Raw genomic sequence first — 17,892 nt, 5'->3', positions numbered from 1 at the left:
TCAAAGCATTGCAGTTTATTTATCCCAACAGACCCCAATAAATCTGCAATTTACCTTCCCATCGCATATTGGAAACTGCTGTTACAGCCATAAAAATCTGTTTCTTTGGCTATGTTGTAGGCCAAGTCTTCTGAGGAAATGGGCCATTGGCTGGGCCTCCTCTTATCAGAGTCAGGCTCGAAAACGGACCCAGAAGAATTCACCTATGATTATGTTGATGCTGACAGGATTTCCTGCATCGTGAGTGCTGCAAAGAATTCATTCTTGTAAGTCACAGTGGCAGCACTTTTGGCTTTGAAAAATTCCTTGATCTTCTAGGCAGCTGTAGCTGGTGAGGGGTAACAGGTCGGAGAATGGAGTCCGGCCCTCAGCTGGTGGGTGGCTGTGTGACGCATGAGGCACTTGATCTCAAAAGAAGAGCAGCAGATCACATTTTCCTGATGCTCAGCGGCAGACACCTCGCTGGGCACTCAGGAAGGCAGTGTGGTGCTCGCTCTCCTCCATTGTCGCTCACAAGCGGGACTGAGGCAAGGAGACTGTGGATTGCACTAAGGAGCAAATCCTACCTTTGCCACAGGGGATACCCTGGCAGTGGAGTCAGTGTGGAGGGCAGACTCTGGAGCGCCTGGCGTGTAGGGGTGGGGCTGGAGGCTCCACTGCAGCATGTAGATTCTCAGCCATGGTGGGAACACGGGGGGGGGCACCTGCAGCTTTTGAAAGCATGTCGCCTTGGGTATTTACAGCTTAATGCAAAGGAAGTGCTGTGAGCCCAACACCTATATCGATAACCTGCCGAAGATAAGGACCCAGGAGGAGGAACTCTACGATGACGTGGACCCGCCGGAGGGGACCATGGTACGGCTTTACAATGGCGGCAGCCTTCTGCTAGTCGGGCCACATGCTTATCCCTTTTCTCAGAGCAGCTGAAAGAATGAGAGTTGCTTTAAAGCTGTTGTGATTCCGCGGTGATGCTGATCTGCCGGCTGAATACCCTGGGGAGTGGGGTGGGGTGGGGGAGTCCCTAGAGAGCACTCAGACTCTTAGGGCTTGGCTACACCTGCGAGTAACAGTGCATTACAGGAGCCCCGGGCGCCCTCGCTCACTACCCGTCCACACTGGCAAGGCACGTAGAGCGCTCTGACTCCATGGCTACAGCACTGCTGGTACTCCACCTCGGCGAGTGGAATAACGTTTGCTGCGCCCCGGCTGGAGCACCACAGTGCCAGTGTGAACGAGGTGTTGCACTACTGCGCTGTGATCAGCCTCTGGAAACGTCCCATAATCCCCTTAAGTCAAGTGGCCACTCTTGTCATTGTTTTGAACTCGCTGTAGGAATGCGGATATGCCCTTTCAAAGTTCTGTTTCTGACAGCTGGCTGCTTATCTGCTCCGGAACAAAGGAATGCTGCTTGCTGTGAGTGAGTGAGAGAGAGGCGTGGGGGGGAGGGAGGTCTGCTGCTGTCTGAACTTACAAGACAGCATGCTGACATGCTCTCAGCCCCCCCAAAACCCACACTCTCTCCCTCCACATACACACAACACACTTCCTGTCACACTCCACCCCCCTCACCCCCTATTTGAAAAGCATGTTGCAGCCACTTGCATGCTGGGATAGCTATCACAATGCACTGCTCTTTGTGGCCATTGCAAGAGCTGCTAATGTGGCCATGCCAGTGCGCTTCCAGCTGAGAGTGTAAAGATTCGGCAGCATTTTCCCTGCTGCGCTCTCCGAAGGCGGGTTTAACTCCCAGTGCTTTACAGCTGCAAGTGTAGCCATGCCCTGAGACAAGTAATTGCATTGAATCCTGTGGCCTCTAGATGGTAGCGTTGCAGCTACAATCTGCTGAAGACAGTCTCACGCATGGATATTTGGCTAGCAGGGCAGCAAAATACTTCTGGGCTAAAGGATAAAGGCTGCTTGAATTGCAGATACCTCTCATTATAAGGGTAGTGATTTCTCACTGAACAGCCAAGGCTTGCTTCAGCAATGCAAGGGGAGATCTTTTTAAGCATCCACTGAAAGTCAAACTCCCTTTGCTCCCTGGGAAATTTGCTAAAGCTTTCGGGAAAATTCCCCTTTCTTCCCTGCGGAGTGTGCCTACCTGCTTGTTTATTCAAAAGCAATAACTTGGACTCACATGGCTTAGGGAATTGTTAGTGGAATACAGAGTCTTTCCTATCTGGCTGGCTTGCTTTGAATTCAGCCCAGAAGGGTGGTGGTCAAAAATTGTTGCCATTTAACAGCTGTTCACTGGTATGAGTGAAATAGGCTGGTGGTCTCAGTGCAGAACCTTGACCAACACATCATTGCAACTGTTGGAATGGCCACGGACCAGGAAGACTGGCTCTCGCATGAACATTGGCCCTTTACTTAGGATGGACAGCGTGAAGAAGTTTGTCTTGCTCCTTCCCATACTAGACCAGACCTGAGGATAACAACAAATTGGTTTCCATTCACTGCGGGTCTCAGGCCAACACTTTTTGCTATCATTCAATTCATTTGGAAAAAAAAAAAAACAGAGAGCGAGGGTAACATTTTTCAAAAGCACCTAAATCCTATGAGGAGTCCAAGTCCACTGGCTTTCAATGAGACTTTGGGCCTTAGACTTAGGCGCTTATGTAAATGTTACCCCCAAATCATCCAAGTCAACATTGTTGCTTCCTAGCGTGAGACTGAGATTGTGCCTGGCAGCAGGGTTTAGTCAGGATTCTTTTCAGATTATACTTTCTCTTTTGCAGGAAGAAATACCCCAAAGCGAAAGCAAAGATGAAGAGGACCCAGACAAAGTGTACCTAGACCTCACACCGGTTAAATCCTTCCTGCACTCCGCTGGCAGGAAACCGGCACAGCCGTCACCTCCACTCTCTCCATCTGTGGACTATGGAACGGAAACACCCCTATTGGCTAAGGAAGCAGAGCCCCGTAGAACGTCACTGGAAATCCCAGACCAGGTGCTGTAACGACTCCAGTGACAGTTGATTAGTCATCAGTTGATTAGTCCCTACTGCCAATTCATTCCTAACATTTTTCTCTCAACAGACACTTCAGGAGAAGATGGAGCCGGAAGAGTCACCATCAAAGACAACCACTGTCAAAATCCAGATGCAGCAGCAGAAAATCGCCTTCCCCCAGAGCAGTCCTGAGATCAAAGCCTCTCGCACAGTTACGGCCAGTCCACAGTTAGCGTCGGCGCCCAGAGAGAAAGTGGAATGGCCCAAGGTGGCAAATACAGGTGGGTCCACTAGACGACATAACTATGCTGCCAAAGGGAATGGTGGATGGGTGCGCAAAGTCCACCACTTATCTGACTGCTAGAATTGAAAGTTTTCTGCACTTGGCTGATCTTAATGGTGGTTTTTCATCTGCTAGTGGTGAGTAAGGGCCTGACCCTGCAGGGCATTGAGTAGTGCCCAAACCTTTGTGCAGCCATTTCAGCCTGGATCGCTGCTTTTCCTCCCTCTGGCTACGGCAAAATGGCTCATCTGCTTGGTGACCTCAGCTGTGGCTCCAAAGGTCTAAGCATGGTAGGGGGCAAAAGAAGGAAAGAAATGTGTGTGCTGATGAGTTCGGGACTCATGCCAAGCTGGGCCAAACCCGTAAAGTGGGTCTGCAGTGGACGCTTGCAACTCTGGCTCAGGCATGTGTCGATAATGTAAAGCAGAAGGCTTGGCAAGAGGGAGTGGTAAAGGCAAAAATGCACACTGCCTTTGAGAGAGATGTCGGCTTGGTCTCAAAATTAACACCGCTGCTTAAATCAGGGGAGAGGAAGGATACAAAGGTGAAATGAGTCTGCCTTCAAGTGGACACACAGCTTCCAACCAGCCTTCTCAAAAGGCAAGAGACCAGGAATCCCTCCCCCAGATTAGTTTCCCAAGGACAATGGGAATAAGGGAGAATGACTGTGAAGTATACAATGGATATTGCCTTTGAGACAGGATGATGACTTCCTCCGAGGGGGCCATGGGGTGGAGTGTGGGTGGGAGCCATCTAGTATGATGATGATAAACCACAGCAACTGGCTTAAACTGTTTTGTAAGAGCTGCTGAATGCTGAAAAGGATTGACACGGGGCTTGCAAAGCAGATCTTGGGCACAAAAAGGAGATCCTTAAGACACAGAAAACAGAGGGTACGTCTGACCCTGAGAGTCAGAGGGAAGAATGCTATGTCTTGAAATGTGGAACGCCTTTTCTTTTCACTGTAACTAAACTAAGGGGACCATATCCAGATTCGCTTTTGCAACGCTTGGATCTAGCTTTGTTCTGAAAACTGTTCCTTTTGTTTTAAAATGCATTTCTCTCTTTTTAATAAATCTTGCTTTCAAGAAGACCAAACAAGTGTTACTGTTGCTTGGGTAAATGCCCCAAAGAGAACCACACCCCTCCAAGGAGAGGTAGTGAAGAGGAAAGGGGTCTGAAGCCTCTTCTCACTTGGTTTCTTGGTCAGACATGGGCTTAAAGGATCTTTGCTGCAAGAATCTGTGCCATGGAGAGCCCCTTGAAGGGGATAAGGCTAAAGGCATAGACACTTGTTTCGTGTATTCATAACACTTTCTGAGTGGCCTAAAATGGGGTTGGCCTCTCATGAAAGAAGCAAAGTCACATTCACTAACAGGATACAACAAGTGCAAGCCATAAACAGACAACGGAACTGGGGAGGAGCAGAGGAAGGGGGACCATAATAAGCTCATATGGTTATTCAGTAAGACACGAGAGCTGAGTGGTTATCTTGCCTCCTCCCCACATCTCCCAGGGTGAGGGAAGAAGTGAGAAGAGGACTTGATTAGATGGAGGTGGTTTGGCAGATGGGTTGGGGAAGGGCTTCCATGCATAAGGTGCCGCATGGAGACAGAGGTGAGAGAAGACAATGAAGGGGACCTGCTGGCATTGGTGGGGAGAGGAGATGTAAAGGGAGAGAAGGAGGAGGCCAGGTCAGAGATGTAGGCAGAGGCTGCATGTTGTAGGGCCTTGAAGGCAAGGAGAAGAAGTTTGTGTTGGATGTGTAGCGCAATGGAAAGCCAGAGATTCAGAGATGGGACAGGGTGGTTGAAGTGGTCGGTAAGAGAGAGGATTTTGGCTGCAGTGTTTCAGATGGAGGGTGGAGGGACCTGAGTATCAGTGGTGCAGGAGAAGGAGTTGAGGTGTGGATGAATGCTTTGGCCGCTGGGACAGGAAGGAAATGCGGAGGGAGGTGGGGAGAATGGTGGGTGACAGGATGTGGCCACGGTTTGGATGTGGAGGGAGACGGAAAAAGACATTAAACACTGACACCGTGTTCAAGATACAGATAGACACAGCCTATTCCTAACGGGGCCTAAAAGCTAAGGGTTGTAGACCTGGAACGAAGCACGAACTGTGTCCAGAGGTGCTGGAATCTCCGTCAGGAGGAGTAAGTACATTCTGGGACTCTCAGCAGACATATGGCAAGGCCTGCAGTGTCCCCTCTCTAAACACAGCTACTTTAGGTGTACGAATTAGGGAGCCACCTCCTTCCATGTTGTTGTAAACCTGGCTCCAGTCCTCCTTCCTGCCCCGACCACCCCCAAATCGCCAGCGTTAACATTTCAAAACAAGGATTCCGGTTCCCCGCCCCTCCAAATTTGCATATCCAGGATGACGGTGTGGTGCTGCTCCTCAGTTAAGATGAGCTGGCTTTAGAAGCCATGGAGTAGTGGTTCTACAAACTTTCGAGCCAAGACTTTCAGAAGTCACTAGAGATTTTGGGTGCTGCAGTTTGGTGGTGCCTAACGTGAGTCACCTCCGAGAGGCCTGATTTTCCAGAGGATGGGAACTCAGCTCTTTTTGAAAAAAATCCTTTCAGGTGATTCAGGGTGGGCACTCAACAACTGATGTCCCCAAAATCACCAGCGATACCTGAACAGCTGGGCCTTGGCTTGTTTTCAGAGCAGTGTTGTTATTAAATTGGTTGTGTCCTTTAAAAGCTCATATACAATTGTGTCTTTAAACTACAGTATTTTTCTATCTAGAAACCGCTCTCCACGGGTGACTGGAATATGTCATGATGGTGTTGCCTAGTGATTTAAGCACAGGACAGGGAACCAGGGACTCCTGATTGCTAAGCCTGGCTCTGCCACTGATGCCTTTTTGTTTTAGAGCTGTGAAAATAAGGGATTTTTCAGTCTGCCGGCAAGCCAAAAATTTTGGGGTGGGAGGATTCTCATTTTGGGTCAAACCAAAAACAAAACTTCTTGAAATTTTTGACAAATTGAAAAGTTGGGGGAAAATGTTGTGGGTCAAGTGAAATGTTTTGACAGACTTGAACCATTCCATTTCTAGTTCAACCATTTTTAAACATTTTTAAAAAAAAATAAAATAAAAAGAAATGTCAAAACACTCATTTTCAACTGAAAAACTGACATGGCTCGTTTCCAAACACTGAAACTAAATGTTTGTTTTGTGATTTTATTTTATTTTTTTAATCAAAACAATTTGGCAAAACTGACATGAATTCATAGAATGTTTCTGAGTTGCCAAAACTGTTTTTTTTCACTGGAAAACATTTTTGGCTGAAAAATGTCACCCAGGAGGGACTGTTTTTTCCATCATTAAAATAGAGACAATATATCACAGGGGTGTTTGAGAATTTAATTCACTGAAGCTGCATAGTGGTATATCAGGCCTAAGTGATCTTACTACTTTCTGGAGTAGATTGCTTTGCTTTGCTTTCATGGATACATGACGACTCTGAAAACTTTTTCCCTTTAGCCTTGTCCCTGGCTAAGCCTGGCTTTGCTGATGTGTTTGCAGTGCCTGTAGAAACCAAACTGGGCAAGAACAGGATGGAAGCTGAGGTGAAGCGGTACACAGAGGAGAAGGAGCGGCTGGAGAAGGAAAAGGAGGAAATCCGATCTCAGCTGACCCAGCTTCGGAAGGAGAGACGGGAGCTGAAAGAGACGTTAGCTAGCTGCCCAGGTAGGAGCCCAGGGAAATTTCAGCTCAAAGGAGCAGGTTCTGAAACAGACCTAGGTACTGCCAGAAAGACCATCAGGAGCACCGTCTGGCGCTTTTGCAGGAGAGGAAGGATGCATCCAGTGTAGGGTTACCATATTTCAGCAAGCAAAAAAGAGGACGGGAGGAGCCCTGCCCTCGCCCCATCCCTGTCCTGCCCTAGCCCCGTCCCTGTCCTGCCCTAGCCCCCCCCCTGCCCCTCCCACTCCCCCCCCCCAGAACCCCCAACCCTCCCCCCGTTCCGTGTCCCCTGATTGCCCCCTCCTGGGACCCCTGCCCCTAACTGCCCCCCAGGACTCCACCCCCTACCTAAGCCTCCCTGCCTCTTGTCCCCTGACTGCCCCTTCCTGAGACCCTCCCCCCCATCCTAACTGGCCCCCTAGGACTCTACCCCCTACCTGTACCCTGACTGCCCCAACCCTTATCCACACCCCCACCCCCTGACAGACCCCTGGGACTCCCACGCCCCATCCAACCACTCTCCACCCCCTGACAGCCCCCTCCCAGAACTCCCGACCCATCTAAACCCCTCTGCTTCCTGTCCCCTGACTGCTCCGATCCCTCTCCCCACCCCTGCCCCCTGACAGCCCCCCCCCCAGAACTCCCAAACACCCCCCCCCGCTCCTTGTCCCCTGACTGCCCCCTCCTGGGACCCCTGCTCCTAACTGCTCTCCAGAACCCCACCCCCTACCTAAGCCTCTCTGTTCCTTGTCCCCTCCTAAGACCCCCCCCAAATGCCCCCCAGCACCCTACCCCCTACCTGTACCCTGACTGCCCAAAACCTTATCCACACCCCCACCCCCAGAAAGCCCCCCCCCCCGAAGTCCCGACCCCCCCCCCCCCCCCGTCTCTTGATTGCCCCCTCCAGAACCTCCCTGTCCCTTCTCCGACCCCCTGGCCCCCTTGTTGTTGGCCTTTGCCTAATGTCTCTGTGAGCTTGCTCAGGAACGGCCTGAGCCGTTCGTCCCGGCACTCTGGGGAGCGGGGGAGGAGCTCCAGACTGCCGGAGGCGATCTGCGAATGCAGGGAGGGAGGGAGGGAGTGATCTCTGCTGCAGGGGAGAGGAGGAGGGGCTCTCTCTGGCTGTCGGAGCCCCATGTAAGTGGCACCATCCGGCCCGCTGCCCTGTTAGCCACGCGCGCTCTGCACGGGGGGGGGGAGTCCGAACATTTACAAATTCCCCCCGGACGCTATTTTTAGCTCAAAAAGCCGGACATGTCCGGGGGAATCCGGACGAATGGTAACCCTAATCCAGTGGTTCAGGCGCTAGCCTGGGACTTGGGAGTCCCAGGTTCAATTCACTGCTCCAAAACTGACTTCCTGTCTGACCTTGGGCCAGACACTTAGCAAATACCTTTGAGGCTCTGGGCCTAAGGTACTATTTCCGTGGGAGTTAGCTGCCTCAATGCCTTTGGGCCTCTCTGTGCCTCAGGTCCCCATTAGTAAAATGGGGATAGTAGCACTGCCCCACTTCACAGGGACGTTGTGAGGATAATGATATTAAAGATTGTGAGGCGCTTAGATACTGCAGTGATGGAGGCCACGTAAGTGCCATGGCTATCTAAGCTCCACGTAGCACTCTGCACTGACTCACATAATGGTGACTAGAGTGGGGGTGGGAATTAGTGATGTAGTGCCAACCATTTAGTGTTAAGTTTGGGTCACTCACTATGCATCTGAGCTAGGAGGAGAAGGACCCCTAACTCGTTATCATGGGTCTATGCAGTTAGTCATGTACGATTCGGAATACTCCTTGTCAAATACACAGGCTGAGCATGTCTGACACTGTCTCCCACTAGTGGCTGGGGCCAGGGCATGAGGCTGCCAGCAGACATAACCATACTCTGCGTGTTACAAGGGACACCGGACTGTACAGTAATAAGTGTTCTTATTCCGATCACTATGCCTCCCTCACGAAGTCATGCGAGTCCCCCGTCACACATACTAACCAGCCCAATCCCAGCAAATCTAGTTATGGAGGAACAATTGCCCAGATCCTCCTCTAACAATAGAGCTGTCAAGGGTTGGTACACAGGTAATTGCTCTCTCTTACAATCTGTCTGCTGACAAATGCAGGGAATCCACTGACCGCCTCAGTCTTGCCTGAGAAAAGCAGCACATGCACGGGAGATCTGTGCGTGCAGTTATCCCCACGGCTTAGCTGGGGGCGTGTATTTATTTGGTCTTCCCTCTGCAGATAGCAGCCTGGTGGCTAATGTGGAGCAGAAGCTGAAGGAAATAGATGAGGAGTGCAAAAAGAAAGAGAGCAGGAGGGTTGACCTGGAGCTGAGCCTTGTGGAAGTGAAAGAAAACCTGAAGAAAGCAGAGTCTGGCCCGGTGACACTTGGCACAGCTGTGGACACCACACACCTGGAGAACGCAAGCCCCAAGGTACGTGCTGTGCTAAGCAGCTGCTGTTTCCCAGCCAAGTGGCACGGAGTTGCTAATCAAGGCCTGGCTCTGGGAACTGAAGTGCTTTACATCTCCCCTGTGGTAGCGAATACTATTTAATCTTAGGATTGCGGCCTCAGAAATAGGGATGGGCCCAGACCTGAAGCCCAGATCCTGCCGCTTCTGCACTGTGGATAAGGAGAGATGAAAGGTGCTAGTTGGGCCCTGGGGAGACCCGAATGTAATTCCCTGCTCTGCCACGGGCTTTGTGCATGCAGAGTTGACGTGTGTGTGTGTGTGGAGGGGAGGGACACACAGGGTCACATGCCCCCACAGATTTCTGCCAGGATTTATATTTTTATTTTTTGCAACCCTCCAGACAGGTCACTAGGGCCACACGTGAGGGGCAAATTCCACCACCATGAGGTCACTGCAGGCTTATGGGACCAGGCGCCTGCCCTGGTGTTTGTTCGGGTCTTGCACAGGGACCGGGGGGGATTTAACCAGGGCCACACGGTGGCTAATGCGCAGGAGCCCCCAGCCAGGGGCCCTTGGAAGCCATGGCTGGAAACCACCTTGCCTCCAGGGGCTTGGGGCGGGACCGCTCCTGCATGTGTTGACTCAGAGTCAGCCCTGCTCGGTCCCCCTTCCTGTGCGGCAGCTGACGGAGCTGAGCCAGTCACATGACCTCGGAGGCCGGGTGAGCTGCACCCCCTCACTGGGTGCTGCAGGGAGGGACCATTGCTTGCTGGGGGTGGGGGAGGGAGCGTAACCCGAGCTGTTCAGGGGGGTGGCCGAACCTTTAAATTGTGCCACACACACACTGTCGCATTGCCGCTGTGTGCATGACCTTGGGCAACTCACTTAGGCCCAGACCCACAAAGGTATTTAGGTGCCCATTGACTAACCCACCGATTTCAAGGGGGAGGTAGGTGCCTAAATACCTTTTGAGAATCTGGGCCTGAGTGTGTCTGTGCCTCAGTTTCCCATCTGCAAAGTGGTGATAATAGCACTGCCCTGCCTCACAGGGGTATTGCGAGAAAAGCTGCATTAAAGAGCGTGAGGCGTGCTGAGATACTACACTAATAATGGCCAGTAACTACCTAAGGTCATTAGAGCCAAACTTTGCAGCTTGTGTCCATCCCGTCTTGTAACCCTTGTCCGTATTGATGGCTGAGGCCAAAGAGCGTGGTAGCCAGCGGTGCACTTGGTTAATAAATATAGAAATTACAGACCAAAAAGACCGCCTGGGTCATTGGGACTCACCCTTGAAAAACTGAGCCACAAAGAGCCACAGTGTAATCCCCAGTTTGCCTCTTGATGATGTGACACTCCTGTTCGTGCCATTGCATCACTACAATTCAGCCTCATTGCTGGGTTGATGCCTCGGCATGAATGGGCTCTTAGAGTTCAGCAGAGTGGTGAACTATTTTCCAGCAGGTGGCTAACGACGTGAGAATTTTAGTAACACAAAATCATCTTGGTGAGGACTGTTACGTTTATTGTAAATACAGGTCAAAATGGCCAGCCCGGCAAGTAGCACAGAGAACTCCCCGGTCAACTCGGCAACAGCTTTAAAAAACAGGCCTTTATCCATCATGGTTACAGGGAAAGGGACAGTTCTACAGAAAGCTAAGGTAAGGCCCAGTTTAATGTGGGGAGCAAAACGAATCCCCTTGGAACAGATGCGTATACTCAGCATCATTAGGTTCCATTCTCTTCTTTCAAAATCCTTTTTCTGAGCACTGGGAAGCGGCTGCAGACTGCGATTGACCTGTGACGGGCAGGAATGAGACCCGTTCTTCTGCGCCTTGGTCTGTTGCTCAGAGCTGATTAGCCTTGGTAATGGTTTTGCCTTGGTGGGTGTCTGCATCCTGACAGGCATCTTCATCTTCTAACTGCAATTTAACGTCCTGGCTATGGCTCTTAGAACACTTTCTGTATTTACACAACCACGCTGAGCTGAGCAGTATCGGTCATGCTGAAGGCAGCACAATGTAAAAACCCAAGCATTAACAATCTATCCGTTGAACGTTCCCTTCTTCAGAAACTTGCCTGATCTTTGAAGCACAGCGAGGGAAGGTGAAGACAGCTCACGTTGTATGCGTAGGACACAGGACAGGAGCAGCTTCCCAGCTCCACGCACTGCGTGACCTTGAGACAGCAATTTAACCCCTCTCAGCCTCAGCGGGCACTTCTGTAAAAGGGTGGGTGTGATACGTGGTGGCCTCTGTTAAGCAGAGGGCCACACAAACACTAGAGACACAAGGTGGGTAGGGTAACACCTTTCACTGGACTAGCTTCTGTTGGTGACAGAAACAAGCTTTCGAGCTACACAGAATTCTTCTTCAGGTCGGTGTAGCTTGAAAGCTTGTCTCTCTCACCAACCGAAGTTGGTCCAGTAAAAGATATTACCTCACCCACCTTGTCTCGCTAATATCCTGCACCCAGCACTGCAAACATACAAACCCGAGTTGTATTTACAATGGCCTATGTTTTCAGAAGTGACTTGTGATTTTTTTTTTTTGGGGTGCCCAACTTGAGAGACCGAAACAGGGCCCACTGTTCATGGGTGGGGGCTCCTCAGAGCTCGATCAGGCTCCTTTGATGGAGTCGGAGGCTGGGTACCCAAAATTAGTATCCAGTTGGGAGCACTGAGGCCTAGCCCACTAAAGTGAGCTGGTGAGTGCTGTGTGGTAGGGACCCACCTATCTTTCCTTTTAGGATGTCACGTGCTTAGTGCACTTTTGGGCTTCCCTCCCCGTACCCCATATTCATTGCCCTATCACAGCCAGACAGGTAAAATCTCCCAATCAGACTCTGCCCCGTAAGGCCATGTTAGTGCCTTTTATCACACAACGCCCCTGTGGGGAAGCTGCGAAAGTAGCTGAGCTGCCTTCACACCCTTCTTAAAACTCCTTTCGCGAACGCCGATCTCCTTTTCAGTGCAATACGCTCGCTCTCAGGCCTGGTCCCTCACTGCGGGTGCGGTTGCTGTCTACTTTCGCTTACAAACGTGGCTGGGTGTAGAGTTCCCTGGTGTCTTAGGTGGCTACGGTGCTGTCAGTGGTGCCATTGAAATATCTTAACCCCTCAGAACACTGGCTGAGTGAGCCTGTAACTGTAGGTGGAAGAATGAAGGATTATATGACGCTATTTGATTCCTTTCTGGAACATGTGGGACAGAATTGTCTTCACGGAGGTTTGTGGTGTTGTTTTTTGGCAGGAATGGGAGAAAAAAGGAACCAGTTAGGATGACTCCATTTTCAAGGATGGACTAAAAAGACTGGAATTGCCCATACATGGACCAGAAGATTCAGTCATCTGTAGGCAAAGGGCCAGGCTAGAGCGGCAAGCTATCCTGTCCTCTATCACCACCCTGTGCCGTTTGCTCAGTCAGAAGGAGTGGGACAGTCTGCGATCATCCCAAACCATCCTGCCCATTCCCATGGCACAGCTGAGAATAACACAAGTGGCAACCTTTGCATCAGCTTCCTAACCTGATTGATGTAAACAAGACTGTTACGGTACAGAGGGCTGGTTTGCGTATGTCTACTCTGAAGTTTTATCATTGCATTATTCATGTTTCTTTATTAGTGAGAACTCCCCTTGGAGCAGAGTCAGAGGGGGATGTGGTGCTTGTCTTTACAGGCCTGTGCTTTCTATACTCAACTATCAGAGGGGTAGCCGTGTTAGTCTGGATCTGTAAAAGCAGCAAAGAGTCCCGTGGCACCTTATAGACTAACAGACGGATTGGAGCATGAGCTTTCATGGGTGAATACCCACTTCGTCGGAACTGTCACCCCCAGCCTGTGTCCATGCAGAAGTAGGGAAAAACCCCTTCTACTGAGATGTGAAACCTGCACCATGGAATGGGAAGCAGCATTAGCCAGGCCTAGGAAGTCAGGGTAGAGGTGTGTTAGAAGGAAGCGAGGGGGAGCTAAGCGTAAAACCTTATCCACATACAAGTCAAGTCTTGGAATAACTGTCAGCGATAGGAACCATGTAGCCACCTCAACTTCTCAGAACCATTTCCCAGCCTTTCATGTGCCAGAATACAAGGATGAGCCCTGCTTAATTATCTGTCTATAAAGGGGCAGGTTTTGGAGCCTAGGTCAAAGGGAGATACCTAAAAGCTGTTGCCAGGAGATTGAATTCAGCTTGCTTTATGGAAATTGTGAGTATTGTCAAAGAGCCAGAGCCTCAACTGAGAACAATAGGATAGTGTTGGAGGTTACCGATGAAGGCCTATTAGCAATGGTTGTTATAAAATGAGAGAGTAGCATGCAACCCCTTCAAATTATGCAGCTTGGGGTTGCTCTAAAACCCTGGCTGGCGTTTAGGGATTTTTACAACTGAAAAATGGCCCCTGGAGATAGAAGCCTGGTTGGCAAGGACTGAGTCCCACCCACTCTTCCCAATAGTAACTGTTGCTCATTGATTTTGCTCTTCTAAAGTTAAACATGAGAGGAGATGAAATAATCAGCTCAATGACAGTGCTGGTGTCCTGGGGACAGCCCCCCCCTCCCCCTCCCACCCCGCCTTCCTAGCCTGTGGAACTGGCATGCTCCTTCACTATCCAGCTAGGTTGGATTAGCTTTTCTAGAGCCCCTGGTTCTGCAGGCTTCCGTACCAAAGGACAGTTCACGGCAGCTCTCAGCGCCCCAGGACTGGAGTCCCTAGGGATGCTCCAGCACTGGGGGCAGACCCTGCAGCCAATTCCACAGCATAGCCTCCTGCACGCTAACCAGCACAGCAGGCAAGGAGCTCTAAGAGGGGATGCTGACAGATTTCCTCAGCCCTGGTGTTTCTCCAAGACCAAGAGTGATCTTAGCCTTTAACACTGTGCATGGTCAGCAGCTCCTCCATGGTGCAATTAACCCACAGGGGCTGGACAAGGAACTACAAGCAGGGCCGGCTCCAGCATTTTTGCCGCCCCAAGCATCGGGGGGGGGAAAGAAAAAAAGCCGCGATCAGCGGCAGCTCTACCACCGCCACTTCATTCTTCGGCGGCAGGTCTTTCCCTCCACGAGGGACCGGCCGCTGAAGATCCAGACGTGCCGCCCCTTTCCGTTGGCCACCCCAAGCACCTGCTTGCTGCGCTGGTGCCTGGCGCCGGCCCTGACTACAAGTAGAAGGCCGACCCTCCATTGTTTAGCCTTCAGCATTGATTGAACAACCAGGGCCAGAAGCAGGCAATCCCACCACTGGCCACTAGGGGGTGTGGCAGCATCACACTTTCCTATTCTCTGTCTTTTTGATTAGCCAATCTGGCCCCACTCCCAGTTAGATCAGGTAAAAGGGGTTCTGCTGTATTCGACTCATTGGATCCAGCTATTTAACAGGGTTCGTACGCGGCTTCAAAGAATTAACACCCACAAGTCACCTTGAAACGGACTCTCTATTCAGTGGGAGATTAAACGCAAAGGGAACGAATGAAGGCCAACTCCACAATTTATACCCAGCCCTCCTCCCATTGTTTTAAAAAAGGCCTCAGATCGTCACTAGCCGTACAGTGGTGTTTAGCTGCCTTTCCTCCAGTACTTTCCCCTAACCATCTCGGGAAGAAAGCATTAGGGCCCTGCCTCCGCAGAGCACATCAGCGGAGATTCTGCAAGGCAAGACAGGGCAGTCAGTTAGGCATCAAATGCCAGGTTTGCCTTTGAAAGTCTCCCCCTAAGCACAAGCATTGCTGAGTCAAGGCCTTGGAGAACAAGGAGTGCATTCACAAGCCGCTCCCTGCCTAGCACTGGTCCCTGCTACGTTCAGAAATGTAACCTAGACAAAGGCACAACTGTGGTGGAGGGTCTGACAAAAATCCAGGTTTCTCTCCTCCCCTCTCCCCAACACAGTGGGGTATTAGCCCCACCAAAGTTTCATTTTCTACCCATCATGCATTTCCTGTCCCATAAGAGCCTCACCACTCTCCCCTCCCCCTCCCCCTTTTTTTTTTCTCTAACACAAGAGCTTCACTTTAGTGTGTGTCAGTCATTGCATCCTGCCCGGTCCACCCCATGCCCTTCTCCTGACATGGTGGCAGAAACCTGCCTCTTACTTGTAGACAAAGCCAGAAGAACAGCTGCTTGATCCTCCATGCCCTGTCGCTGCAGAGTGGTCCTGCTGCTGTAGCTATTCCTAGGCATTACATCTAATACTAACTCTTATCAGGGGATTGAGAGCATCGAGCACTTTCCACATCCACCAACTGGGTGAGTCCTGACCCCCGCCAACACGTTAAACAGTGAATGCCTCTGTCATTGCCATGGTCTTCCTAATTCAATGCCATTTTTCTGGGGCATAACTGTGACCCATCCTGTGGCGCTTTAAAGGTTGTTTTTTTTTTAAATAAAATTGGAATATGTTAAATTAGGGGGCTGCTTTTTTAAACAGGGTTTGGTTGTTTTTTAAAAAAAGGAACAAGCCAGGGCCATTCCATCTCCCCAGCTGAGCACAAGTGTAACTAGTGTGTCTCAGTGGGACACAAACCCAGAAGGGGGGGGGGGGGGGGGAATCTAACATCCCTTTTGTCCACTAGGTAGCAGCATTGTGACATGCTGTTTGTGTTGACACTACCAGGAACAGGTTCACTTGGGAAGAGGGGGAAAATAAAATCAGCCATAAATGTGTGTCTTTGCCCACCCTTCGCTGCGCTCCAAAATGAAGTAAAAAACCCATTCTCTTAAGTAAGCAGCCGGCTGAGTGTGTCTGAGAAAGGAGTCGCCACTTTGGGAATATGAAATCCCCTCCTTTACTCCCTGAAACTCTCAGCTCAGTATCACGGCAACAACACGAACTACATGGTAAGGCCCAGCTCATCCATCTCTGCTTCACCCCACTTGTGCTGGGTTCCTTGGTAAAGTTATCACAAGCCTGGAGGAACCAAATCAACACCCCCTTTCAGAGCTGGGCTACCCCCGTAGTTTTTGTACTGACAAATTATTTCCATTAGGGTGCAATTTTTTTTTTTAACTGATGTAGTTATACCAGTAAAACCCCTAGCGTGGATGCAGTTAGCCTGGTATAACAGTGGCTTATAGCAGCATAGCTTATTCCTCTAAACTTCTGGTATAGCTTATTGCCATAGGTGTACACAAGGAAATTGTGCATATGCCAGGCTAGCTTGTCACACTAGGGGATTGTACCACTTCATAGCAGCATAGTTAAAGCAGGGCAGTTGGTGTGTGTAGGTAGGCGCTAAGTACATAAAATGGAAATGTATCCTGCTTCTCTCAGACATGCTAGGTCATGGTTGTAAAGTGCTTTGAGAGAGTCTCCGCAAAAAGGCCCATATCAATACAAATTAACAAGTCCATTACCATTCAGTGGACCCTCGACAGTGATAGCCCAAAGAGAAGGAATAGTTTCTGTCCATACATCATTTATGGAATGTAAATGGGAGGAGCAGTTGCATTTGGCTTTCCTAAGTGATTCTTATCTTGTTTAGACCATTTCTCCTCTACCTGGTGTTAAATGTCCAATTAATCATCCCTGGTACAAAGACACTAAGAGACAAACGGCACATCATGAATCATTCTGGTAACAAAGAATGCAGCCAAGAATCCAGTCGCAGGGCTGGATCCTTCAAGGTGTTCCTCACATGAGCAGCACGGTGCTTTCTCAGAAGACCTCGTTCCAATTACGCCAATACACGCCGTCCCGTAAGCACTACTCAGTTGAGTCAGCGTTTGCAGGATTGGGCCCACAGGCTGGCCTCTTCAAGAGTCCTAACTTGCATCAGATTTGCAGAGATTTGATGTGCTTAGCTCACTGCAATATTTTTCTGAAGGAATCAGAGTTTATCGAGTTAATGCCTAAGTATATGTATCTCTCTCACTAATCACTTGGTTATTTAGTAGCGTCTACTGGAGTTTTAACGTATACACAACTCAGCATTCGTGTGCGGGCTGTCCATCAAAGAAACTACAGTGAACATCAATACATCTAGGCATCTAGTACAAAAGTCTCATTTCCTGTGAAAATGACTCACACACATTGATAAAATACAAGAATTGTTAGCCCTGCTCCTCACAGAAAAGTTCTCTGGGAATTTTATAGCGTTCTACAGAAACTACATGTAGGATTTTCAAAAGTGCTCAGTGCTGGTGTGATTCAGCTCCCATTATAGGCTGTGGCAAAGTTTCCACAGAATTCAGTATGTGCAGAGGCTGGCCACTGCTGAGTGCATCTGAAAATCCCATACACAGAATTTAATACAGGATCATTATTACAGTGGTGCCTAAAGACAGCTAACAGGCCTCTGATGCTGTACAAATACATAGTAAAAGATAGTCCTGGCCCTGAAGAGCTTGCAACAGCATGCACATGTATCAGAGTAGCAGCCGTGTTAGTCTGTATCCGCAAAAAGAACAGGAGTACTTGTGGCACATTAGAGACTAACAAATTTATTAGAGCATAAGCTTTCATGGGCTACAGCCCACTTCTTCGGATGCATATAGAGTGGAACATATATTGAGGAGATATATATACACACATACAGAGAGCATGAACAGGTGGGAGTTGTCTTACCAACTCTGA

The 17,892-nt window shown here is 49.9% G+C and overlaps 1 protein-coding gene across 1 annotated transcript in view; it reads left to right on the top strand.

Annotated features, from left to right (window-relative positions):
• AFAP1L2 (actin filament associated protein 1 like 2) overlaps nt 1–12,610 on the top strand; it is a 56,049-nt gene extending 43,439 nt beyond the window's left edge. Inside the window, exons 13-20 of the mRNA XM_065407564.1 lie at nt 121–266; nt 744–855; nt 2,739–2,951; nt 3,040–3,232; nt 6,724–6,930; nt 9,164–9,357; nt 10,872–10,994; nt 12,584–12,610. Coding sequence (XP_065263636.1) covers nt 121–266; nt 744–855; nt 2,739–2,951; nt 3,040–3,232; nt 6,724–6,930; nt 9,164–9,357; nt 10,872–10,994; nt 12,584–12,610 — 1,215 coding nt within the window. The remainder of the gene's footprint in view (nt 1–120; nt 267–743; nt 856–2,738; nt 2,952–3,039; nt 3,233–6,723; nt 6,931–9,163; nt 9,358–10,871; nt 10,995–12,583) is intronic.
• The last annotated feature ends 5,282 nt before the right edge of the window (nt 12,611–17,892 follow it).

Source organism: Emys orbicularis, chromosome 7 (genome assembly GCF_028017835.1).
Source record: "Emys orbicularis isolate rEmyOrb1 chromosome 7, rEmyOrb1.hap1, whole genome shotgun sequence".
Classification (NCBI taxonomy): domain Eukaryota; kingdom Metazoa; phylum Chordata; order Testudines; family Emydidae; genus Emys; species Emys orbicularis.
The sequence above is the reverse complement of the archived record's forward strand: the minus strand, read 5'-3'. Positions and strand labels throughout refer to the sequence as shown.